The sequence below is a fragment of the Nothoprocta perdicaria genome, unplaced genomic scaffold (assembly GCF_003342845.1).
Source record: "Nothoprocta perdicaria isolate Ctin4 unplaced genomic scaffold, notPer1 scaffold_267, whole genome shotgun sequence".
Classification (NCBI taxonomy): domain Eukaryota; kingdom Metazoa; phylum Chordata; class Aves; order Tinamiformes; family Tinamidae; genus Nothoprocta; species Nothoprocta perdicaria.
The window spans coordinates 328653-356535 of NW_020455496.1; the positions used below are offsets into that span (position 1 = coordinate 328653).

The 27883-nt window shown below is 35.0% G+C and overlaps 1 protein-coding gene and 1 long non-coding RNA gene across 4 annotated transcripts in view; one reads left to right on the forward strand and one right to left on the reverse strand.

Annotated features, from left to right (window-relative positions):
• Positions 1-607: 607 nt before the first annotated feature.
• On the forward strand, positions 608-1952 carry LOC112948551. Its single transcript, XR_003249646.1, has 3 exons — positions 608-837; positions 967-1088; positions 1792-1952. It is a non-coding gene; the product is annotated as an uncharacterized LOC112948551 (long non-coding RNA).
• A 1022-nt stretch (positions 1953-2974) lies between these two features.
• VEGFC (vascular endothelial growth factor C) overlaps positions 2975-27883 on the reverse strand; it is an 83800-nt gene continuing 58891 nt past the window's right edge. For all 3 annotated transcript variants that reach the window (XM_026040803.1, XM_026040802.1, XM_026040801.1), the window contains 6 exons: positions 23697-23910; positions 22730-22920; positions 10663-10814; positions 6772-6881; positions 6199-6529; positions 2975-3678 (listed from right to left, as the gene is read on the reverse strand). In XM_026040803.1, coding sequence (XP_025896588.1) covers positions 3564-3678; positions 6199-6529; positions 6772-6881; positions 10663-10814; positions 22730-22920; positions 23697-23850 — 1053 coding nt within the window. In that variant the 5' untranslated portion in view covers positions 23851-23910 and the 3' untranslated portion in view covers positions 2975-3563. The remainder of the gene's footprint in view (positions 3679-6198; positions 6530-6771; positions 6882-10662; positions 10815-22729; positions 22921-23696; positions 23911-27883) is intronic.

Genomic DNA, 27883 nt, shown 5'->3' on the forward strand with positions numbered 1-27883 from the left:
AAAATTTTTACTTCCAAATAATGCAGCATATATGTGAGCATATTCTCGTCCTCAGACTGCTTTTAGCACTAATGCAATAGCTAGTTATACTTCAGGATAAACAGGGAGGGACATTCAATTTCAAGGGCATCTAAGGTTGAGATCTGAAGACTAAAAATGAGAGTATGCAAAGCAAGCTTCACAGCAAGCCTTTCGAAATGATATGGCATGTCACAGTGTCATATGCAGCCTTTCATGCCTGGTCTTTCAAGAAGACCTGAACTGATTTAATACCAACTTGTTGAATATAAAGTAAATAAGCATGTTAGCAGACTAATAATACCTCATGTTGTAAATATTCTGTCCTTCAGTTACTATAGGTACAGAAGGGTTGTTTCACATAATTTACGGTTTCCATATAATGTGATATTCAGAGAGCATGGGAAATGTTGTAAATTCCTGATGAAACGCAAGCATATGTCTGTTCACTATTAAATGTGATTCACTGCAGTTTCTACCTTTCTCTTTTCTCTGTATTTTTTTTCTAGATGGTATTTATGGGTATTTTACACAGATGGAGATATGGAAATATGAGCTTTCTATTCAGAGTGAGTGCAGAATAATTTGGGTATAAAATTATTTTGAGTTATTCTTTCAGGTTGCATGTTTTCCATCCTTACTTATTTTAAAGACTACTGCAAGAACTGGAATTCAGATGAAAATTGCAAGGAGATTATAATTAAATAACACCTCAAAACTTAAAATGGTATTGATGTATCAGCTATACTTCATATGATGAACCAGACCTATCACCATGGCATTTAATGCCTCTACTCTAAAGTTTTCCTACTCCCCCAGGTATGTAAAAAGATCATTCTGTTTATCTCAATGCTGTCACAGAATCACATTTTAGATCACAGAATTGAAAATTAGTTACTTATATCACTGACAAGTGTGTTTCATTTTGCTATTGTGCTCTCAATACAGAAGTAGAAACTTCGGGGTAAAGCAGAACTGAAGAGTCTGACTACCAAGAGGTGCAATCATCTGCATCTATTAGTCTTCCCATCTGCAAATCTGTGAGGATGGCTGCCCAATCATGTGCCCAGGTATAAACCTGATTTATGGTATCTTTTTCAAAATCAATTTTTGCTCTCTTAATGCATTAGTTGTGCTTAGTGATTTGTAACATTAATATTCAATAGTATTTTATAAAATTAAACAATTGGGGGAAAAAAAAAATGCATTGAAGAGAGCTATTCTTATTAAATGCTGATGTTTGTAATAAATAAAGGTTTCTTATCCAGTGCTCTTGTCTTTAACTCCCTGTCATCCCAGCCCATACTTCTTGGACTATGATGGGCTTTTGGATCTTGGAGTAACATAACAGCATGTTCAGTAGAAACTTGACCATTTGTTTAACCAGAATGATTTTGTTAGCTTTGTGTTAATGAAATCTTTTCAAGTACCTCAGATGCATAAGGAAAACGTTTCTAAGTTTAATACTTATTAAATTTGTACAATATTATAAAAGTAGACTTTTTATAATCCACCTGTAATTTCTTGTTAGAATGCAATTTTGCTATGCTTTCACTTCCTATTTTTTTAATCACAGGTAACTAATAATTTAATGCATTAAATTCTTACTCTGTTTTTGGCATTATAGATAGTTTGGGTTCTCTTCACCCCTCTTCTTTCATATTTACTTTGTATAGAAATTGGGAAGTTGAGCTTGGGAGTTTCAAAACGCTTTCTTTTCTTGAGATATGATTAAAGTTTTTTGTTTACTTGGTATTTTGTGCTTCTTTCCAGCAGCTGACATTCAAAAGTGAATATCTGGATCTTTAGTTAAAACTGAACACTGTTTTGACCATATAATTTTGATATTAGATTGATGCTGCCAGTTTAGCTGCTAACAAGTTATATGACTAATAACACAGCTGATGGGAGATTGTGTGTTGCTTTATTAGAATAAAATTGTGTTTAGCTGCTCCATTGTCATCCACCCTGCATTTGTCATCTGCCTCTGCATCTGGTTGCTGAGGCCATGTAATACTAAAGATATTATTCGGTATTTGTACACTTAAACTTTAGCCTGTTTGCACAACAAATGGCTGGCACCTTAGGAAGAAGCGTGGGTTCCCAAGGCAAACACTGAAATTTGTGAGCTCTCTTCTTGCCTACTTTCATTCAGTTTTAGGAATTCTGATATCTAAATATGTAAGAATGTAAAGAAGTGACCCCATCTCCAACTTTTCCTGGGAATTGTAATAGTTGCTCATTTATTAATGACACTTCTAGAAACAGACACTCAGAACCAGCACTTTCTAAAAAGAATTTGCAGATTTGCTTAGCACAGTTCCAAAAAAAAATTGTTCTGCTGCGCTCAATAGTTTACATAATTTAAAAACTTGCATTTTAATTCTGACTGAATCGTTCTATGCATATTTGTTATACTATAAAAGTTAAAAATCTTACCTCCTGTTAAAGCAGTAGATGTTTGATTTAACCTTCCCCAGCTAAAGGGAAATCCTGAGTTTTTTTGTGCAGAGATTATGTCAATCCATACTGGATTGAAGGCAGTCCTTTTGCATTCCCATTGGAATATTTCCCTTCACGGTGTTTTGGCACACACATATACTGTTGACCAAGAACATGTGATAGACTGGATGTAAAAGTAAATCTGCATGGAAGCATTCTGAATTTAGTTGTAAATTTTACAACATTTTCTGTTAAAGCATGGCTGACATTTTTCATGTTAACAATCTTCAAATAGATCATTATTTTATATTACTCTTAAGGAACACTAACAGGTAATAAAATAAATGGTGCACATATTGGAATGCAAGTAGTTGCTGCTGGCCTTTAAACATAGTCTGTACTCTTGGGCAATGTACAGAATCTCCCGTGTTTTCCTTAGTTATTTCTTCTTCGTGCTTTGCTAGTTTAATTCTAAAGACAAATTTAGTGGATCATGAAATGCTAAGTTAAACTTATTTCAAACTACATGTGCAAAAGATATGAAAAAAGTAACTGTGGTCTCCATTCTCAATTACACTTCTTTTCATAAAAGTGCTTTCTGTTAACCTTTTTCCCTGGTTTTACACCTCATTAATATAGCTGAATTATAGATCTTTTCTATAGAAGAGTTCATCAAACATTCTCCACCATTTCTATAATACAATTTTCATTTTATTTTAAACATACTTTGCATGATATAAAAATATTGATCACAGTGAGCTTTAACAATTGTTACTGCTATAAACAGGAATGCTGCACAATGTTTTTAGTGGAAATAAATTATATAGTCATTATCTCTTAAAAAAAAAAATCACAAGGAGAACCTAGGCTGTTTGGTCATTGGCAGGAAATAACTCCTTACTGAGTTCTTTACAAAACACGGACCCCAGTTATTTTCTTCTTTTGCTTTCTGCATCTTGAGGAAAGCAGAGTGTGTCTGTCTCTGAAAGTCCCACATGGTCTCTGGTGAACATTTAATTCCAAATATTAGCAAAGTTTCTGACGTTCTTTTGTTTGTTCTAATGGAAAAATGTACACCAAAATAGCGAGGAGTGCTCTCTTCACTAATTCATGAGTGGTCTTCTCCAGTATGTGGGTACACAGCGGCACACTTCTTCGCTGAAGTAAAACCCAGAGTCGCAGCGTTTCGTTCGAACTGTACACGGTGGTCTGTAACAACTACAGAAACGAAAGAAGAGGGCATTAGTAAAACTTAATCATTGAGGAATACAGCTCTATGGCATTTATGATGGCATCGCTCTAAATAACATTTAATTCTATAATTTAATTCATGTGATTAGGTATCTTTAAACTTCTGTTTATATTCTTACAACATGTCAATTGGATTTTTCATCACTAAAGACATTAAAGAGACTCAAGAATGTTACTGAGAGAAATTATGGGGCTTTATAAGTGATATATACATATATATATATATGAAGTGTTTCTTAGTTGCATTTATCTTAATCATGGATCAAATTAATTCTAAGTAATGGATCAAAACTCAATTTGGAGACACAAAAATTTTTGGTACCTCAGCCAGCTCACTATGCTACCTGTTTGAGAAAACAATCCAGAATGAGTATGTACGAAAATCTACCATTATCTTCATCAGAATGGTTTGTCTTATTCACTAAAACAATAGCCATTTTATATCTATATCTATCTATCTATATATATTTTTATATATAATATATATGTGATTTCACAGTGCTGCTGATCTTGAAAATGAGAGTGTCTATAGATCCTCCCTGAGTTCAGTGGAGATATATCTGCTTATTCTGAGAGAGGATCAGAGCCTGCATATTTCTGATAAATCTTATAGGAGAAAGAACAGAAATAGCACTTAAGTAAAATAAACTTAATTGAAATAGATCATTAAATCACTAATCACATCTAACTAAAAATCAGGAGAATTTCCCTGTAGAGATTATATGAATTAAAAAATAGAAGCTATACAAAGATATTATCTGTGGTTGTCCCTGAACTCCTCTTCCTTTTTTTATTTTTTTTCTATTAAAACAACAACTTGACCTAAAATAACCTTACTACAACAATGCTAAATACTTTCTGGTGCATAATGGAGACAAAGAACAAGTCTGAGTCTCTTTTTTTCAGACATTGGCAATGAGTCAAAAGAGAAAAGTGCATGTTTCGAATTTCAACACACATATACTTAAAACTTGTGTTTAACTAACACGTCTGTGAAACACTGATATTACGATCTATTACGATAATTCATGCTTACTTCAGTTTAAAGACATTACAGTATATTATATTAAGGCAATTTCAGTATCCTCTTCCCAAGGCAATTTCTTTGTTTCAAGTTTGTGGTTACTCTTATTATTGTTGCAGATATGTTAATATGTTGCATGCTTTTTTTGGACACCAAATTGCCACTTTGTAATAATTTGTTTATGGTATGAGGTCTGGATGACAATGATGTTCATTCAGACCAATTAGTTCAACCAATGAACATGGATATGAGGAAAGCGGGAAGGAATGAGGAAGACAGTAACCACGGCACTTACTAACTAGTCGGATCTTGTTCAGTGTTTTCAGTGTCATTAATCATTGTTATTTCACCGGTGTGACTTATTCGAGAGCAGCATTACTCTGTGCTAGCTCTAACAACTCAATATGGGATGACTCTTACTTGAGATCAGAGTAACAACTCAAGGAAGTCTCTCAAAGCCCTATTGCTTTTTATATGCTTCATAATTTAAAAAATTTTTAAATTTCCAAAATTTATGTGTTTCATAACCACAACAGAAACCAGAATTACACCACATGCAATTCTTTCTCTCTTTCTTAATAAGAAGAAGTGTTTAGCAAAAAAGGAGCACCAAGAAGTATCCTATGTCCTTCTGATCCTGGAAACAAGAAGGAGATTCAAACTCTTTACAGCATTCCAACACAATACAGAGAAAGGCACAGCTCATTTCTCTACTTAAAAATACTAACCCACTAATTAAACTGTGGCACTGGCACTAGCAAATCTTATTTTTTTAAAATAGCTGATTTTTCCAGTTGTGTTGTTAAATACTGTTGAAAATGCACATTAGTGCGGTGCTGTGATTCCTTTTTGTTTTATAGTAAGAAGAGCAGACCTGTGGTGATAAGGCAGGATGATATATAACTTCAGCAAAATTGTATGAGCTAGAAGTAATATTGTTTTTTATAATCTAGACTCATTACAATTTTTGCTATATATATATATATCTTTACTTTCCACAGAAGTCTCCTAGAACTGCAAGATTTGTTACAAACTCAGAAATCTCAAGTAGCATCTGAGTGACACAAAGGACATGCAAAACTTCAGAAAGTAAAATGATGGTGTATCTAGAACTAACTCCTGAAAACCACTTAGGACTATTTCAATTATTAGAATTGCCATATTCAGTTCTTGTAGAAAATAGAGTGGGATTTTTTAAACAGCCTAAAAACTGGGAGATTTAAATAACTTTTTTTAGAAAAAAAAATGAAATGCTACTAATAAATAAGAGATATTAAAGGAAACTAAATATACTTTGAAATATTCATTATGCCTAGTTGTTTCTTTCTAGAGATGATAAAAGTTATAGGAGATAAACAAAAAGAAGTCATACTTTACTTAGGGCTAGGATGTGAGTTACAGCTAATAAAGCACACCTAAAACTTTATATCCAAAATAATGAAAATTTTAAAGACTTAAGTTACCTGCACGTCTGGTAGTGGAACCTTTTTCCTTTTAAGAAACATTTATTGGGAGATTCTGTACATTCACAGGTGCATTTTGCAGGATTGAGCGGCTGATGTTTTGGACAGGTTTTTTTACATACACACTGGCATTTATCTTCATCAAATTCTTTGTTGGGCCCACAGGAAGAAGGGAGAAGTTTGTTCTTGCACATGCACTGACACGATGCTCTATCCAGTTCTTTGTGAGGTCCACAGCTGGAGGGCCGCACACCCCCTTTGCAGACACATTGACAGGTTTCTTCATCCAGCTCCTTGTTTGGTCCACAAATATGGAATCCTTCAGATGTGTCTAAAAATCAGGCAAAGTTGTTGCATAACTATCAAATTTTAACTGTATCTATTTTCCCATTTGCAAATGATAAAAACAGTAGCTTTTCAAGAACTAAAGTAATTAAAAAATGAGGTAACATTCAGTAATAGCATTAAAAAAAAAGATTTGACTATTTCATTTTCAGCATGTTTACTTCTCCTTTAGATAAAAAAAAAAAAACACACGGAACTGCAGCTGATACTTTAAGTAAAATTACCTACCTGTATCGCCAGGCTGAGAAGAGAAACCAAAATCATGTTGTGCCAAACATCGACAAATTTGATTATTCCAGATATGATTTTTTGGACAGGTCTTGTTTGCTACATGACACCTATGGGATAAAATACATTGTTAACTTATTACTATTAAAAAAAAAAACAACCCTTCACTTGTAGACAATGATTGCATTCACTTTTCCTCCTACAAAATATGTAATTTCATATCCTGACAAATCTATTAGCTGAAGTTCTCCCCACTTCAGAAATCTTCAACCATTTGTTGATGTTGCCTTTTCATAGATCAAGTTTTAGTTATAATTTGTCGAAACTGTTATTGGTGATTTCTTATACAGGTTAGTAATGGATTTAACTCTTAAATGTAAACATTCCATACAAAATAGACCATAAAATTGTAAAAATTATTTGTATACCAAACAGGTGCTAACAGGCATAGATTTTCCACATTGCTCTTCACAGTACAAAAATGCTTCCTCACCTACCTCCATCTAAAGATAACTGATGGTGGTTTCCAAATTAATGCTGAAGACTGAGCTTTCAAATAAACCCAGATTATGGGAGTCTCCTCCCCTTTTAAGAAAATTCTATGTCATTCACAGACTCTTTCTCAAGAGCCACTCAAATCTTAGACAGCTTTCTTAAATCTCATCCTTTCTTGCCTCTAGTACGTCCAGATTTCATCAGCGATGCCTCTTCACAGCAGACATGAAAGGCAATCGCAGCTTCTCCCCGTTCAGTGCTCTGGTGGAGCTGTGCAGCCCCAGGACTGCTGCCAAACAAAGCGCAGCACCTCAGCAGCAGCTCGGCTCTTTTTAAGCGATGGTTGAACTCAACTGGTAGGTCCTTCACAAATAGACTATTCACATATAGTACTTGATCTTTCTCACTTGCAATCTCTTTATCTCCATGGGTGACATTAGAGGTTTTAATGAGTCGTGTCTAATTTCACGCATCTAGTCATTTCTGCATTGTTTCTGTAGTTATTACTAAAATTCTCATGGGATAAAACAGCACCTACATTACACATTTTAAGTAATTTTGTTTCCATTTCCCTGCGGAGCAGCATTACTCATAATTTAGAAATGCAGGTGCTAGGACATTCTTCCTTGATTATGAAGCACACCACTCCCCTCCACCACATTAAACAGCTTTTTGCCAGTAATGACTGCTCTAAGTTTAACATTATCCTGCAATGCTTCGTGTTTTATCAAGCTGTCCATTGTCATTTCTTTCTGCAAATGATCTCACTCGTGCTCCTTCCCTTGGCGACTTTTCTTCTGGGCATGGGTGTTCTTTTTCCTATCTCCTGTTTCTGCTTGAGCAACTGTGCACAGAATTTACAGACATATTCCTGTATTCTGTTTAAACAACAACTCAAACCCAGAGTAGCCTGGCTCTAGCCACACAAGTTTTAAACTAAATGCAAAAGGCAGCCAGGGGTGACGGTGTGAAGGAAACCTCAAGCACATATGAGCCATAATAAAATGATGTTTATAACACAATCAAGTTACCAAAGAACTCAAAGACAACTCTATATATTTCAATATCAGGAATCTAGACAACAGGCAAAAGGGAGCGCTCGCTTGCACGTTCTATCCTGGTGGCCAGCACTGAGAAATACAGAAGGGAAGATTCCTATGGCTCAGATTTTTAAGTGATTTATCACAGTGTTTTAGGAAAACTCAACAGAGCCAAAGAGATCAGATGTAAAACATTTTGGAGGCAAAAAAAAAAAAAGCCAACTTGTTACATGGCAGTATCTATCTACCCAGATAGTATGCAAGAAAGGGAAGTATTTACTGCTTACAAAATAAATCTGTGCCACATCTAAGATACAGAGCCCAGGTGCTCTGTAAGCACCTACTTATAGCAACACAGAGAAAAAGTCATCTTGGGGACTTTGCTCTATGTGACCCATAACGAAGGCTCAAAGGAAAAAATTGCCAAGTCTCTCAATTAAAAAAGACAATTTTCTAGTTTTAATACATCTCTTGATGAAATGTTATACAGAGAAGAGTACAACTCAAGATTAATCCAGGAGGCATTCTGAAATACTGATTAACATGAACTAACATGCCTCCCCTCCAACAATACGTGAAGGTAGATACTGCTTTTTAGAAGGAAAGAGCAGAGAAAAATGGGAAAAAGCGAGGACAAAGACTGTCCTGATGAAGATCTGCATATTTTGTTTAAAAGCTTATTGGGTTATTTAAAAAAAAAAAAAAAAAAAAGAAACAAAAGCAACCTACTATTTCTATATTGTCTGGCATTTTTCCCTTCTTTCTTTTCTTTTTGTATGCCTACACCAAGGCATAATCCAACCTTGAATTCCTATCAGATCCTCTAAGTATTGCTATCTTAAAAAACAAACCTACACTCTTGCAATAACAAAAACATTATGATACCTACATTAAAGTGAGCATATAGATAAACACATGTATAGATGCAGATCTGCTGCTGTGAGAAAAAAAGCAGATTTCCAAGTTTTGGCTTTCTAACAGTTTCATGAGCGTACAATCCTGTACATAAAAATGAGGAAGAGAGCAAGGACAGGGAATATTTTGGACTGGACTACAACTATGCAGCTCTTCTGCGGTTACGCCTTTGATGAATCAAACTGAGAAATTTCAATGAAAATTAGGAATCCTGCGTGAATTCTTTATAGGTACCCCACAAAATTTTTAGTCATCTAAATAACTTTAAGCTTAAAATTCTTATAAATAATTTTTTTAAAAAGGAAATGTAAAAACAAAGATCAAAAATCAAAACCTTCTGAGTGGTTCTAGAGTCTAAATATTAAAGATGGTGCTAGTATTAGAAAATCCTTTATGTTCTTGTCTAACATTTCTCAGCCTTTTGAAGTTTGCGTTCTTACTCAGGAAAGAGCTATTTTCTGTGTGCACTGGTCAAAGTCTCTCTGGCTGAAGGCAATTGAGCCATTATTTGCAATTTAAATATATAGTTAATAGTTTTCTGGCTGAAGTAAACACTTGCAATGGTAATTACAACCTCTCTCACTGTGAGAGAACAGAGGAGCTGTCAACAGCCAGTGTAATCTGACTTGATTACTTCTTTTACTCCCTGTTTACAACCTATTAATTAGTTATTAATAGATGTTTCCAATCCACTGTTTATGATACTCATTTTGATAAAGATTTTTAATCAAAAGAACATTTTTTTCTCCTCTTTAACAGCTGCTCACAAGAAAATAGAGCTTGAGAGAGAAATGTTGAGCACTCCTTACTTCCAATAATCAGTATTTTTGGATAGCTTTCCTTGATTTATTTATTTTTTTTTAAGAAGTTGATTTTATCCTTTTCAAAGGTCTGAGTCATTTATTGACCTGATCATCAAAATGTATGTATTTTGCAGGTAGAATGCATAGGTTGCTAAATTTTAAGATCCGTATACCAATGGCAAATTTTATTAAAACCAGTAGCAATTTTGTTTAGACAGAAATGAGAAGTGGAATAAAACCCCTCAGAATCTGTCTGAGAGCATTCATACCTCCAATTATATGGTATTTCATTACTTATGCATATCTTTGAAAAATTTTATATTGTTATATGAAACTATTTTTATGTTTTCTCTAAGTCTCAATTGCATTGCAGCTATTTCCACGAAAAAGGTCTCATAGTATTCCTTCTCATTTCTAAGTTATCTAGACCCAGTCTACACAACTGCATAACAAGGGCTCTGCTAATTATTTTAGTAACATTCTTTCCATGTAAAATGATATTCATTCCTTTATAAAACTTTGCATTCTGCTTTTACTAGTGTATATAAGTTGATCTAGCTTAAATGTGAAAGCTTTGAACATCATTTTAAATCTAATTTCACAGACTTGCTCAGAGTATGAAAGTGGTCTGTACTTACTGAGTTTGTGTTGCTGGCAGGGAACGTCTTATGATAGAATGAACTTGTCTGTAGACATCCAGCTTGGACATGCATCGGCAGGCCGTGTGGTTGGCAAAACTCACAGTCACAGGTTTGGGGCCATGAGACAGTGGCACCGTAATCTCAAACAGCTACAAAAAAAAAGAAAGGAAAAAATAAGTTTATAGATCAGTACCAGTAGAACTAAAAATAACATAATGACAAATGCACAAAAGCCATAAGGAAGTTAACTCTGGATTTTCATTTCTTTTCCCTCATCCAGTTATGCTAAGTAATTATTATGTGTAAATTGAACACGATAACTACGTTACGCCAATTGACATGCTGCCCTGTTACGTGCCTGCTCGCTTAGTACGCATTTAAATTAACGTTGCTAAAAAAGAAAAGAGTACAAAGAACTCATTCTTCAAGAGAAAATGAGTTTCCAATTGGCAGTCTTTCTTAAAAACAAAACCTAATATTTGGAAGGTGCTACAGTCATCCAAAAAGTCAAGAAACAGGAATAATTCAAAAAGGGAATAAGTTAAAATATAATGTGTCAGCATTACAGATAAAGACCTTAAGTGCAGTTACAAAGCAAGGCAGTGGATTTAGGCCATGACATTTCTGGATCAATGTGCTTATAGTTACAGTGTACCGTTTTTTTTTTTCACTTTCCAATAATTTCATCAATGCAAATTGCATGATTGCCCTAGAAGTACATCTTGAATTGCTAGCATTTTCTTATCAGGATAACAAAACCTTATTATTTTAATAAAAGTGATATTTATGTGAATCAGTAAATTCTTGGTTTTTGTGGGAAATATAGTTCTACTGATGGATGAGCACAACTTTATATATACTCTGTGGGAAAAAGTGAACATGGGATAATGTACAAACAGCAAACATTTCAAGTATTTAACTTAGGACATTTACTTTATCAAAATAATTTGGATTTCTGAAATACAAATCTTGATACAAACAAAACAAATGCTTCATTTTTGTTGTATTTTAAGTAACATAATAGTGCCCAGTTGCCATTTATGTGCTTACTCACTTTTGCAAATACATTTAAAAAGCTTTCATCCATCTTCCAGGGGTTTAAATACTTACAAAAACACTATCAATGGTTTTCATTCCAGTTTCAATTGACAGAATTGAGTGTTACGACAAAGTAGGTTTTTTTCTGAAATTTATTTGCAGTATTATCACAGAATGGTTGAGGTTGGAAGGGATTATACTTCATCATCATCATCAGAACTTCACAATATGGCATATAGAAAGTATGTAAACATAATAAAAGAATTGATAGCTTATTCAATATACAAAGCATATTTACCAGGATGTCTTGAAAACAGTATCTTGCGCCATTTATAAGTGTGCACTTACTTGTAAGTGAACAGAGGTATTTATCAAGCACTCGCAAGGTGAAAGGAAGCTTATGCCCAAATTATAACAATTAAACTCAGGTTTCATAAAGTTTAATCAATTCTGATAAATATTTCATACTTTACAAAGCAAATCTTGGCAGTATTTAGCGATCAAATCTTTAAAAATATTTAGCATTTGCAGTGTCATCGTATGACAACTGAATCAGCAAGGATATTAAATTGTCATCTTACTTTGCTGCCAAACCTTGTAATCCTATTATTTAACAAACATATGGCTCTGGCACCTTTAAGAACGCCAACTCTCATATCAGCTTTAAACAGTCATTTTGCAATAGAATTTCTGAAAATGAAAACTGATACACATTTACTTCTGTAGGAGGAGAACCAAAACAAAAAATATTTCCTGTATCTTCCAAGTACAGATGAAAAAACTGTCTATTGAGGGAGCTACCATGGAAAGAATTTCTCTTGCTAGTTAGAGAGATTTCTAGCCAAAGCATATTAAGATTTGGATTCCTGCTCCAGTTGCAAAATAAATAACCTTTCTTGAAATTTTGGTCCTCAGAGGCATTAATAAGATAATGGGACAAGATTTAAAGATTAAAGATTTAAAGTTTAAAGATTTGTACTAATAAAATGATTTCTAAGCAAATGTCTGCCTTTCTCAAACATAATTATCACCAGACAAACCTCCGGGGTTTTCACTAAGTTCAAAACAGACCTCTGGAAACAGTCTATGAACTTTTTATTATACTTACAATCCTCTTTGGCTTGCCAACCATATTGGCCCCTCTGTCCTTATCTATTATAAAAGCTCTTTCCAATTCATCACTAAAGCCATTCTTACCAATACGTCCCATCCAAAAAAAGCAACAATAACTATACACAGCTTTTTTTTTTTCCTACTCTTTTTCTACTGACGTTGTATATGAGCATTACTTTACGTACCTATGCACTGAATTCACCGAAGTACTCACCTATTGGAGAACTTCAATAGCTTTTGCTACAGTAAATGCACAAGGTAGAGAGGAAATTGCTGGTGATAGGAGGATGGTTGTTGTATTTTAAGATGGAAAGGACCATGTGTGTGTAAAATTTAAAATGCATACAGTATGCATTTCACAAAATATAAGTGAACTTCTTTGGGCTTCTGTTTTTTAAATGCTGTTCTTCATATAGGTGCCATAATGCTTGAACTACCTACACATGCATGAACTCCACCTCTTTTAAAAGCTGTGCACACTCATTCTTAATCCATATGAATATGAGGGGCAGAATAAAGGGTATGGATTTAATTATAACATTATTTCTCCAAAGAAAACCTTGTGCTTGCTTTCCTCTCAGAGGACAGCCTGAGCTTCTTCCTCTGAAGCTGAAATAAAAACCCACTACAGGGAGAACTGCTAAGACTGAGCAAGTGAAGATAAGCATTACTCTTGACATCACCCAAACCGGAGCTGACTAGCAAAAGGGGGTCAGTTTTGTGCTACATCTACTCCTGGACCAGGAAGGATTTGCTGAGCTGCAAATCCTAACAGAGGGTGGGCAGACTAGGACTATTGCTACAGTTTCCAGCCACCAGGATCAAAGAGGTCCTGGGCAAGCCAGTAAGCCCTCTGGACGAGCTGCACAAATACACGAAGAGGAAGTCCAGTCTTTGAGCAGGACTTACCAATTCTGAGCTGAAACATGAATCACCACCATCTCCATTTATCTTTCCATTTAATTTGTGATTCTGTGTCAGGTTAGAGGCAAATGTTGCTAACAACTATTCTCAAAGTAGCAGTACTACAATGCAAAAAAAACTAGTTAAACTGCATAAGGCTTGACCAACTGCTTTGACTTCAGAGAATTACTTTCAATTCATTCAAGTGTATTTTGTTCATAGTAATGTGTTTTATGTCACCTTCAAGTAGTTACTGTTCATATATAAAGTCAACAGAACAAAATCAAATGGTTATCTTAGAAACTAGATTATATCAAATTTGATATTGATATTACATTTCTAGGCCTCTCTTTTGGTAAGTGGCAGAGATTATAAATAAACTAGCATTTTTAAAATGACTATAATATAAAGAAGATTATTTTCTTTATTGGAAATGGTAGAAGATACTGGGGCATGAACATTGGAAATATTCTCACAATTTTTGTTTGCACATGCTATTAGCACACTATATGCTGATGCATACTCAAAAACCAGGTATTTATACTTCTTTTCTGAGAACAAAAATCTATCAAGCAGGGAATTCACATGAAATTTCTGAAAAGTATTTCTTACTGAAAATGTGTGTTTAATACTCAGTATAATTCTGTTTATATAACATCTGATATTTTAAAACACGGTCCGGTCTGAAACAAGTCTACATTCTGTTCTTGGCTACAATAGCACCATCTCCAAATCCATTGAAGTTGTTGAAGTGGAAAAAAAAATGTACATTTGTAATCTGTTTTGGAACCACCACACTTTGTTTAGATAAGATCTCTTATCTCTATTACCCTCAGTAATCAGGTCAGATACTTTTAACGCATCTCCAGTTTATCTTTTGTTCATCTCTGCCATCCCGGTCACAAACCGAACAACAGTGGACACCATGGGGCATGTTTGGCAACACGTAAGAGCCCAATGTCAGTACCTAGAAAGGATTTTTGCAACACAACTTCAGCACAGCATCTGTGTGCAAGGCCAGGTTTTCCTTGGTGTCTTTTTTGGCACCACTGCCAGCTGCCTGGTGCCCCTGTGGTGCCTCCTCTGGGGTGGCTTGGAGTGGAGAGAGGATGGACTGGCAGATCTCTCCCACAGTGAAGAAGCTGGTTGTTAAAGGGCTAAATCTTGCCTCTATTCTCTGCTTTAAATCATAGTAAGGATTGAACTAATGCATGCTACAGGCAATAAAGACATTTTCCTCAAGGGCTGACACCTAACAAATGTGATAGGCTTTCCAGACTAAAGAACTTAAAGAATGAGGCTCGCTACTGTAAGAATTTGGGCATTTTTTTTTTTCCAGAGTGAAGAGCCTTTTTTGATCACTATTTTTCAAAAACTGTTGAATATTAAAATACATTAAAGGGTAAATTGAAGTGCATTAAATTAATAATGCTAAATCTGGACAAAAAATACTCAAAAAATCAGACTTAATTTGCTCATGCTATTCTGTGCATACGTGCTTCCAACATCTATTCTGAGCACTGCATGGGGTTAGAACTCAATGGAAAAACAACCAAAGCAATAACTGCCAGTAAAGCTAGGGAGTATTATATACACCAAGAAAAAAATTAAAAACACACAAAAGCTGTGTAGAAACACAGCTAAAGTTTCAGTCTCTCCTATATGAACTAATACAGTAGTAGAAATCAGTAGCATACTGCTAATCTGAGCATCTAACATATACTAATGGAAATTCTGTATATCTAAAGAATACTCTGAGTCTGAGATGGTTTAGTCACTGACACCTATTTGCAAGTCTTCTGGTCTTTCTTATCCTTTCTAATATTTCTCTGCAAGGCCCAATGTTAAGGTCTTGGCTCCCTAGGTCTTTATCCAACACAGGGATGCTCCACACCAGCCTCACTCCAACCAGCTCACAGGCAATAATAAGTGTGCAAAGCCCAAGCCCCTTCTCTCCTTCTCTACTCCTGGTCATTTCTAGGGCTTAAAAAAATAAGCGAATAGATTATCTTGAACTGAACAAAAATGCACATTCCCAGTACAAATGAGTTTCATATGCTTTACCTAAAATAAAGAGAACTTTTTCAGAGGAAAAAAAAATTGTTTTGTTTTTCAGATAAAGCCATGCACTTCTCCCTCACTCTGGCCTAACAAAACTAAGTACCACAACTTTGGCTGAAGTTTTAAAGCAGGAAAAAATAACAACATACCAAGTTGAGGCAGACTTCTGGCAAGGAAAACCAAACCCCTATTGTTCAAAGATAATGTTGTTGGGCTGAGAGTATAACAGAGTTTTAAATGGAACCTGGTGGGTAATCTGAGTACTAGGCTGTGTAAACTAGGGCTGCTTACCACTGAACAAGACTGCAGGTCATTATAAGCCAAGTTGTTGCTCACTTCTTGTGTCAGGAAGAACTAAAAAGGCCCTGTACAGTGAATGCATCAAGACTTTCAAATAAGAACTGAAGTCTGCAAAATTCTTGTGCTAAAACCATCACAGCCATTGGTACTATACAGAAAAAAAGTTACAACTTATACCTCTTGCCTTTGTACAGATAAGAAAGACTAATATTCCCTTTCCAGCACAATCTTTTCCATATCCAAAGTATAAACAAGCATGCTTTAATCATCTACGTAGCTGTTACTTTATAAAACAGAACTAATACATGCACTTTAGCTATTGAAATAGATTTACTCTTCAGGTTTCTTCACCCCAATCAGAGGCTCTTCAGACACTAACGGCTATTTTTATATTTACTTTTCAAAATATTCAGATAATGTTCAATAACAGCAGCAAAATGCAGTACTTTGAAGTATTCTTTATCAGAGAGCATACCATGAATGTCAACTAAGAACCTGTCATTTTATTTTGAAAAGGTGGCTTTGCTTCCTGACACGTTATGATACTGCCCACTTTGTTGAACTTTGTCTAAATATTCCTAGGCAGGTTTCTATACAATAGTCTTTCCTCAGTAACCGTATACATCCGTTTTTGTACTTTAGACTACTTTGATTTTTTTTTTTTTCCTAAATGGACGCAAATAAACAGGTTGTACACTATTAGCAACATGAGTTTCCCAATTTGGATGAGCAGACATGAATATTATTTTTAAAATTATCAACTATCTGAATTAAAAAAATCTGGTGCCTCTTGAATTTAAAAAAATGGGAGATAAAGTCTTTCAGTGTAGACTGGAGACTATAATACCATTTCAGTTACATCAGCCACTGGGGAGTCATTTCCTTACCATTGCAAGAAATTTTCAAAGATGTCACTGAATATTTATAAGTATAGGAATGAGAAGTATTTACAGACTTTATTTATGCCAATCCCTGTGGATTTTCTGACTTTTATAGCTGTCATTTTGCACCAATAGAAAGACAGATCCTGAAGACCACCTTGCTAAACCAGCCATTTACCCAATTTATCTCAGCACCTCACTAAAAGAAAAGGCAGAGAAAGAAAATCTCTTATGAATATATATCTATATACACACACCACAAATGTATCTGATAATTTATACATAATATTTTCCCTATCTTATAACTGTCTTTCAATGTAGCCAATCACAAAATACTAATCTTCAAAAATGAAGACCTTTTTCTTTATATACTTGGACGACAGACTTATTTTATACTTTATTTTTTTACGATAGAGAGGAGATATTTGAATCACCTTTGATTCAAGATTTCTTATTTATGGAGTATGCATAATATTAGAACTGCATTTTACTGATAAAGCCTAACAGTAAAATGTACCCATTATTACTTTTAGACATTGTGATTCAAAATTTTTTTCAGAGGAGTTGAGAAGACCCGCAAATTCAAAGGCAAAGCTCAGACACAGTCCAGTAACCATGTATTTTGTGCTCAATGCATAGCTCCATTATGAAATACTTTAACTCCATCACACTAGCCAAAATGAAAAGGAGTATATCCTACAGATCTGAACATCAGTTTCTTCAGTATTTATTTCTCTCTCCAAGACAGTTTAGGTAACGATTTTCTTAAAATCTAAAGGGCATAGACATAAAAATACTGCTTTGTTTTCCTAAAGGTTAAGATTAAAATATAGATTCAAAAGGTATATGCTACCAGAATGGTCGCACAACAAAACCTCCAACAATTTATCAAGTGATTAACACAGGAAAACAGAAGTTTCATTATAGATTGAGAATTTCTACACTCCACTGTTATGAAGTTCTGCCCACAATAAATCAGGAGTCTAATATATATACTATATACATATTTTTAATCGCTGTATCCTTTAAAGCTATCACAGCAGTAGTGCCTCTCAGACAGAATGGTGAGTTCCAGCCTCTGGCAGTGTTCACTGCAATCTAGGGCAGCCCATACATTTCCTCCTGTCCTCCTCTGTAGGATGGAGATAACATTGGTGGTGAGAGTTGCTAATGAAGCCTTTCTATACAAGACCTAAATAATGTTATAATTATCCCCAGAATGATTCTAGAATCAACTATATAGAGCCATTAACTCCTTATTTTCAGGGGTCATAGGTATATAATGAAAGAACTTTTGTGATTAATTAAAAAGCAAGAGCATGTCTAGACTGCCTTGTAGAACCACGTATTTGATTACAAGCAAATTTATTTGTCCTGCCTGTTCATTCACTAGAGGAAACATGTTTCAGATCCTTGAAAGCCAGAGGAGGGAAGCTTTGTGCTGCAGCAAGGGGAGGCTGGGCTGAGGGAGCTGTAGGTTGTTCCACCCGGGCAGACTCGGTCTTGGACAGTCAGCAACCTGCACGGACTGATGCCAAGGGGAACAAGCCTTGGCCTCCTAACCTTGCTCTTTCTTCAGAAATCCTTGAAGGAGATTCCAGACCAGCCCTGTGGGGCACTGCAGATCCCCACTGGCAGATTTCTTCCTTTCATAAAGCCATTTATAGAGCTGGAGTAGAGAAGAGAAACATGGGTGTGACCAGAGCCTGGTCCACAACTTGGAGCTCAAGCTCATGTTTTTAATCTCCTAAGTTCTACTAGTAGATGGGACTCTCCTAAAGCCTAACCAAAAAAAAGCCATCAGAATGCCTATCAAATAAGAATTCCAATATATTCCCCCTCACTGATCTTTTTAAGGCATGTATTTTTAAATTATGGCACTGATAATTTTCTCTAGACTAACAGGAGCTAATATCATACTTCCTTACTTGTATTTCTACAGGATAGCGCCTCAGATAATATGTATATGAATGAGCAGGTTATTTCTTACCTTCAGTGGCTAATTTAATCAACACTATCATTATATTTGCTGATACACTGGATACTGGCACACATGAAATCAGCATTCTCATCAGTGAATTCTCAAATATAAATGAATCGACACTAATTTTCCCTCTAGGATAAGGGAAGTTTACCATATGAGATATTCCCATAATATAAGATTTATGTATGATTGTTTTTCCCCCAGATTTGCACTAACTACACTGATGTTTTTCTGATTGACTGTGGTTTGTTTTGGCAGTTTTCCCTTAAATTGATTGACTCTCACTTTCCATGACTTGTGATCTTTGCACTTCCTAAAGTGTCAGTAAGGCAGGCAAAATATAATCAGCATAATAGAGCAGAATGTTGAGAGAGATTTTCAAGCTAGCATATAAGGCTGTTTGATTTAAAAACTCCATACTGGAAGGAAGGAAACTAAGTTATTTTAAAAATGGTATATTATCATTATTTATTTTACTACTGCCTAGATTCACTGCAAATCATGTCAAGCTTTTTTTGAAAAAACATAAGTATTTCATGGCTTATGTATGAAATGACAACAAATAACTCATCTGAGGGAATACATTTCATATCTGGTTATGTCGGGGGCTCCTTATTCTACTTTCTATATTTGAAACATAGTTTTTTCAGTATTATTACATGAACCCTTTTTTTTTAGAATTTTTAACAGAAAACTGGTGGAATTTATAGTAAATGCTATTATTAGTGTCAGATAAATCAATATATCATTATATTCATCAGTCTAGCACAGAAAAATGCATGGGAAAAGACATAAATGGTAAAGTTCAAAATGAGTGAAAATTCTTGTGATATGCGTATCTCCAAACTGTATAAAGGAACACCATGTATATCTCAAATATGGCAAACAATTTAAAGCTATTAGCTTCTTTCCTGTGAGAAAAACTCCTCTAAATCTAATTTCATACTGTTTGGAAGGATGTTTTCCCTTGGGAGACTATTACTCTAATCATGAAACAAGACAATTTAGGACCTTTACATCAAATAATCTGAAAGGAGCCAAAAATCTGTCCTTTTTGCCAGCCAAGAGAAAGAATGGAAAGAGATGACTCTCTGACATCTCCCTGCTTCCCTCCACCCTATAAGCAATTACTTATAGGACAGCTGTGCCCAGGGTACATTAGAGGGTCAGGCAGTTGTTGCATCAGGTAGTTCCAGGATGCCTGTCTGTGGTTGCCCCATTCACATATCATGGGAACTTAGAATTGATATTCAATTAATAACATTAAAAAAAAAAAATAAAATTTTAAAATCACATTTAACCCCCCTACAAGCTTTTACTAGATAAGCCATCACTTACAAACCTAGACTATTACAGTGTCATGGATCAAGGAGAAAGAAAAGGCCTACTGTGTTCTATGAATTAGCTTAGGGGGTCTCATTTCCATAGATCTTGTGTCATATCTTAGTGAGGAAATTGTCTCATTTCCCAATCATGATTGTATAAACATCCCTTAGCAACTACAGAAATGGCTCTTGTAGATAAAGACTATCAAAATCAAAAAGTGAAATACTTTTCTAGTTTTTTTTTTTTTTTTTTTTTTTTTTTTTTTAAATAAAATGAAGTAGCTAGAAAGGAGAACAGCCAGCACTGGAGAAGCATTGACCTTTCTCTGGACCACCAGAGTGTTCCACCAATCCAATCTGGGAACATCTGATCTTGTACCTTTCTCCTGCCAATCAATGATTTGTTCCTCATATGTTCCACGTTTTCCCCTCACAGTAAGACCCATGTCTGAAATTCATTTCCCATGAGGCACTTTTTCTGTAGGGTGAACAAAATGAAGTTTATGCAAGACATCTTATAAAGTTTATGCAACAAAAATAAATCTAAAACTATGGTTAGTTTATGGAAAAACAAAAGATTTCTGGTTACTATGCATCTTTGTTTTCATTTTGTTCTCATTTCATTCAGGAAATAAAAGGATAATAGCAGTTAATGTGTAGAGTTTATAAATTCCACAGAAAGGTCTTGAATACAATATTTTTTCTTCCTGATGCCGATTTGAAATAGGGTAAGATGTGTTCATATAACTTGAAGAAGATTTGAGATAACAGATGAAAAAATATAGCTAGACTAAACTCTCTTCCCTTATAAAGGTATTTTTAAAATCACATTCTGCCAAGGACCAAACACAACCAAAGAACAGAAGCAACTCTGAGAACTCAGAGATGAAATGCTTGCTCTTGCTGAATAGGCAAGGAAGCAAAATGAGCCCTCCTCTCTCTTTCTGATGAGCCCTCTAATATTTTCCTCTCCAGTGTTCCTCAGTCTTTAACTACTTTTAACACTTCAGTGAAGACATTATGATCTTCAACCAATAACATAAAGAAAATAAACAAACAAACAAAATCACTATCAGTTTAAAACTGTTCTAACAGATCTAAAATGACTTTGTTCCACAGAGAGGAGTATATAGAGATTATTTATCCTTAATTGATATTGTTCTCAAAGAACAGGACATCCGTGCTACATGCAATCATGGTCTCTATAACTAACTAGAACATCCTTTATTCAGGTAAGATAAACTTTATAAATACACTTTAAAAAAATGTCCTAGCGGATGCATATACACATATAAAATCAGTGTGGTAGCTTTCCTTATTTAAGCTCTTTAAGTTGCATTGTCCCCATGCTCAATGGTTGTCCAATACTAGTTCACATTCAGGACTGAAAACTCTTGGTAGAAGACATCATTTCAGGTGGATGGGTTTGGTGAGAAATGGGGACAAATGTAACATATAAAAAGGATTTTTTTTTTAATCTGTTCTGATTATACATTCCATTTCTTAATCTCTTCTCAAGAAGACTTAGAGCATTAGGTATCATAAGGGAATGACATTCCTACTTATTGCCAACTTACAGGGGGCTATGGAGTTTCATGCCGTCTTTACGGAGACATATTGTATCTTACTGAGAAGAATCTTTTTGAAAAAGGAAGTAGAAGTTTATATGAAAATTAGCAAACTTAAAGATATCAAAAAGTAGTAGTAGTAAAAAGCAAAGCCACTCCTCCAATATCAAAAAGCCTACCAATATTAGAAAAAGTAGCCCAGCAAAGAGTTTGAAAAGCAAGAATATTTTTACATGATATTTGAGACACGAGATATACTATGATGATGTAGCTACGTAAAATAGATTAATGCATTTATGTTTTTCCATAAAAGATGCCTCCTATGCTCAATGCATCATCTCCATATACCTCCTTACCCCATATCACTATGGCTGAACCATAAAACTAAAGTACACACACTTGGAGAAATTAAACCCTAAAAATCTATATTACATTAACATCTCTTCAAATTGTAACATTGAGCTCCTAAAAGCAAAGGACAGCTAAATCTATGACTCCGAATAGATGCATTTTTTGCAACATGAATCCCATTCACACATGCTATAACACTGTCTTTGCTAAGAAAGTTATAGACAATTTTTCCAGAGAATGCTTGCCTCAGACAACAGAAAGATGGCAGATGCAAAAAGATGAGAGAGCTAAGTTTCATTAATTATTTAAAATCTCAGAGCTGGACATGATATTCTATTTTTTTTTTTTTTAAATCAACTTCATAATATTGGTAGACCGTTAAATATTTTTTGAGGCAGTAGTCTTTTCAGATGTTTCTTCTATATATCCTGGAATTCATTTTTTCTCTTATCCACAATAGGAGTAACTAGGATTAAAATATGCACGATCAGATACACATCTATAAGGACCACTTTAATTGTAATAAGAATGAGAACTTACTGTCTTGCTGATGTAATTTGTGCTGATATTCATACACTGGAGTCCTTCACTATTGCAGCAACCTCCACATCTGTAGATGGATACACATGGGGGTTTAAAGAAGGTGTTTGTAGTTGCTCCAAACTCTTTTCCCACATCCACGCAAACTTCACGTGGCATGCACTGAGTTTTTCTCCATTCAGTATCAATACCTGCCAAGTTATATGGAGGTTCACGTGTTACAAAGCAGCTGTTTAAAAATATTCCTGTCGTCAATTAGCAGAGTTTTTCTTTTTAAGTTTAGAACTAGAATATGCATCTGTAGGATCATACCTTTTATTATATTATTATATTATTTATACTCTAGCTTAACTTCTAGCTAACTTCTCTCCACAGGGATATGTCATGTTGTCATGGAGCAGAGGAAAAGTCATAACTGAGCTAACATGAAACTAAATAAGGTTCAGCAGATCTTACGGCATCCACAGCTGAAGCTGTGCACTTCCTTTCTCACTTGGGGTAAATCTTACCTTGAGCAAAGTCTACAGAACTACTGCACATCTCTGCCAATGAACGTTAATGGTCCTATTCAGCGTTCACACTTTTAAAGCAGCACTATGTAATGGAAGAATGCACTACCAGCCTTGACTTCAATTGTAGAAAAGAACAAAACTGGTTCGGAGTCCAAATATCACTGTGCTCTTGCCTTCTGCAAAATGTTCATAGTCTCTTACAAAGCAGAAAGATGTCTTAACACTTAACTTCATGTATCTACTAAGTAGTATATCCCTTTCTTAGAATGAAGTTATCAAAATATTAACTATATGGAACAACTTATTTCATGACGGAGGTTTCATAGTCAAGAATTTTATGTTATAGTCATTATATCAAAACGAGCTTTTGACAATGCTTAGCTATTAAAATTTCTTTGAGACAACTGATAAGTCTGGATTTTAATTTACCGTGTGTTAGAACATACTTTACTTACTTTTCAGGATCTCTGCATTATAGTGCGCTGCAGCAAACTTCAGTGAATCATCTGATCTTGTGTCAAACCTGGAGTGTTCCCTGTTGTGCTGCCAACCTCCTTTCCTCAGTTGACATTTGAACATTTTCCAGTATTCTGGGTAAAGTACTGTCATGAGTTCATCCACGCTGGACACGGACCGCAACTGCTCTTCCAGGTCTCTGCTTGCATGAGCCTGTTAAAAGTTACATGCAAGATTAATTACTCTTTCTCTTACACAAGATTTGTTGGAAACTATCTTAAAAAATAAGTCATATAACTCTAAAATAAATTCTTACTCAAAGGGGTGTCATTACAAAGATTGTTATTTTTCAGTTGGCAATGACATACTTCTGTACTGACAAATACTGAAATGCTTTGATTCTTTATCAAGTATGCAGTGAACATGATGTGTGTGAGAAAGGAGCTGTAGAAGTAAATCTATATAAGTAGAGTTTGCAGGTTAAGAAAATTAATTGCACTTCTGAACACAAAAGGCTTTGTAGTAAGTTTTTGAACATACAGCCTCATATACACTTAAACTGACAACATGTTTTTGCCCATTTTCCCCTAAGTTGAAAAAATAAAACCAGAGAAGAGTCCAAATGATGAAAGCAAGATTAGGGGGAAAAAAAAGGAGGCAATTTTGTACCTTTTTAGAGGTACAAATTTTTAAATTTAATTTAGAGGTACAAATTTAGAGAAAATATTACTGAGTAAGTTCTCTTTATAGAGCCTTAAATAAGCAGGAATTTGGGGACTTTGCTATCTATAAGAAATCTGAGCTGCACACTCCAACAGCGGTAGAAGTTTCAACTGAAACTCTTAAGGTCTGTAAGCATTAGACTATTCTTGAAAAAACTTGTTAACAAGTCTCAAATTTTGCAATCATACTTTCTTATTTGTTGACTTTTGCACAAAACTGCTTGTACTTGCGTTTTTCTGTAACTCTGATTTATATTCTGGTTTCTCATTAACTCCAGGTTCCTGGAAACATCATCTATATCCCCAGTTAAAACAGCATATTCTCCAAAGGATTCCTGCGAATCCCTGCTCATCCTCTCGTCCATAAATTGCTCAGTTCTCAAAGGCCAGTAAAAGTGGCAGTTAGTAGATAAAATATATATATATAAAGAACCTTAAGTCACCTTCTCAGCCTCTGTAAGCCCTTAGGTGGCAGTATGAGACACCCTATATAAAAGTATACTTTGCAAAAACTGTCTTAACAGCTGGCTGTAGATTCTGTACATTACTACGGAACTGTCACTGAACTACGAAGTTACAGAAATTAAAATTCAAGACTTTTAATCAAACTATCATGAGGAAAAGAAATTTTCTCAATCACTAACAAGCACCCAACTAGCTTTCCTCAAGAGAGCATTAGCTGACCAAAACAAGCGCTGAGCTAGATCATCTGCCCCAGAACTGCTCCTTACCTCGCAGACAACCAAACCAGGACAAGTGTAGCATCCGCTTTCTCCTCAGGTATCAAATCCAGGAGAAAGGAATACTGTGAGTCTGCCTCTCCTGAGAGAATACTGAAACTACAAAAGCCAAAGCTAATGCAGACTTCAAAGTCATTTTATTGCCAAAGCGCTAGAGTGTCAAACAAATGTTTTAACTAAAAAAAACCCGTTTTAACCACAACAGTGAATGACTGCTTACTTTGTCCTGCGAGCTGTTGGCATTCAAGCTATGAACCTCAAGCACATGCACTCAGAGGCCTCACAAGGAGGCCTTATCTCTGACCCAAGCCACCCGGCATGCACCACCTTGGACCTCATCTTCACATCAGCTGTCCCTCACTTTCCAGCACTGCTGCTCTGTGTGTGGGACTTCACATAGGCCCTTGGCCAGTCATAAACAATAGCTAAGCTACACAAACAACTAAAGTCACCAGAGATGGAAACTGTTTGGTAACTCCAAACTGCAAACACAGACGGTGTAGGCAAGAAGTTGCCCACCAAAGGCAAGAAGGTGGCTCTTTTTTGATTCGGATGCTCAAGGCACAGGCCTAGGTCATCAGACAATTAAGTACTGAAACTGAAAATTACTTAGTCTATAAAAACCAGTGGAGGGTGCAGAAGAGAGGTTATATTTGTTAGAAGAAAAATGCTTTCATGAAACACTCTTCAGTCAGGAAATCCAGTTATGCCTTTCCCACCTGGAACGCAAATTCAGTACGCTCGTATAAAATATGCCTAAACAAATGCTTAAAACATAAAGAAATTAGTGGTAGCTAAGTTAACTAAGCACTGTTTTCAAGTGTAATTCTTCATGGACTTTCCAGAGGCTGTGTTATGCAAGTGGTAGAGAAGACTGCCTGCAGTGTAAAGTGCTCATTTAATAGCACTCCATAACCAAGTATGAGCAAACCTTTCAGACAACACCATAGGAAAACAATTTGTGCAAAAACTTGCTTTTTAAAAATGAAACATCATTATTCCATCAAAATTATCTCCTGCTTAGCTTAATGAAGCAATTTTCTTGTAAAAATGGCTCTGAACCAAGTTTATGAATACACTGTAGAAAATCAGCTCAATCACTAGAGGGCTTTTGTTCTCTCACCTCTTCAGACTTTGCCAAAAAAGGGGAAAAATTTACATTAAATAGCATATGCAGTAAATAGCATATTGCAGCATATGCAATAAGTAGAAAAGAGTAGGAATTACCTTGACTTTTGAAATATACTTCCAGTATTACCTTGACAAACACTTATATCTCTTCCCAAGGCAGCCACCCACAGGATGCATGCCAAAGGCATTTTTGTATTTTTGAACTGCTGCAAATTATTCTCATCTGGGTCAAACTGTTTAAATGAACATAGCAGTAATTTGTCTTTTGTATGACAATCAATTATTGCTGACATGAGTATTAAGCTTTATCTTAAATTGTGGTTGATTAGAAGCATCTCCTGTGTATAGTAAACATACCAGATTGTTAAAAGATTATTTAATGCAAGAGTCTTACTTTTTAAAGAAGTGAATAAAACTGCTTTTCTAAGTATAATAGCTTTGGCCTGGCAATATAAAGTTTCTGCTTTGTCCAAATTTTGATTAATTTCACACAAATATGCTGACGCTCTCCCTACTTTCTATTCCAAGTTCTTTGCTTTTCCTTAAATTGCGTATAGACTTTTAATGTAGAACGTACACAAAAATTGTTATTAAATATCAAAATATTATTAAACATCAAAACACAACAGACTTTAAACTTCAGAAGTTATGCTAAGGCCCAAAGAATATAAAAAGAAACAATATATAGTATAAATCAGAAGAGCTTTCTTTTCAGCAATCTGTGTGAGAAGAAGTTTGGGAAGCAATATGGTTTGGATATGAAATTACTCACACTGCGCTGGTTATTCCCAAATGTAATCTTAAGATTAAAATAAAATAAATTAATATTAAACCTAACATTTGTTCTATTGCCAGAGAGTAACATAACATTAACAAGTGTTTTGATAAGAGCAATTATAAAACTTTTAGGGCCCAAATATACTTCCTTGCGAATGTAAACAGTGCACTGCTTTTCATATGAATCAGGTGCAGTGAACTCCACACAAAATCCTGGACTAATTACTTGACATTTTTTTCTGGAAAAGCTTTCTAGGATCTACGCCCTATATCTTCAGAGGAAAGCAGAAAATCAGTGCTCCAGAGGAAGGACTTTTCTCTATGATACGCGTTCTATTTTCTTTCACTATGAATTATTTAGTTCAGGAACATCCATTCTACCAGAAGAGTTTTTCCATCATGTGCGATTCCACTACATGGTTATGTCCAGTTTTGCATAAAAATACTGTTTAGAAACAGAGGGGCAGGAAATCAAGTAGACTTCTTAACTATTTGCAGTACTAAATCTATAATAACTTTTCCACGCATTACGTTATTTATCTTTCACGTGTCTCCAGTGTCTGCCTCTATTAATAGCAAAGGTCAGAACACTTAATATTTGGCAGATGACACGACACGTAATTGATGGCGCAATGTGCTATAATGGTACTTCATGCATCTGCTCTGATTATAGTTGTCAGTTCGTTTCATTTTCAAGTATTTTGTTAACAATTCTTAATAGGAAAATTCTGCCTATAAAACCTTCCATTTTAATATGCTTGTGTACTGCATTTATTGACCAACTGAAATGCATTAAAAAACAAGTAGTTAAATTCG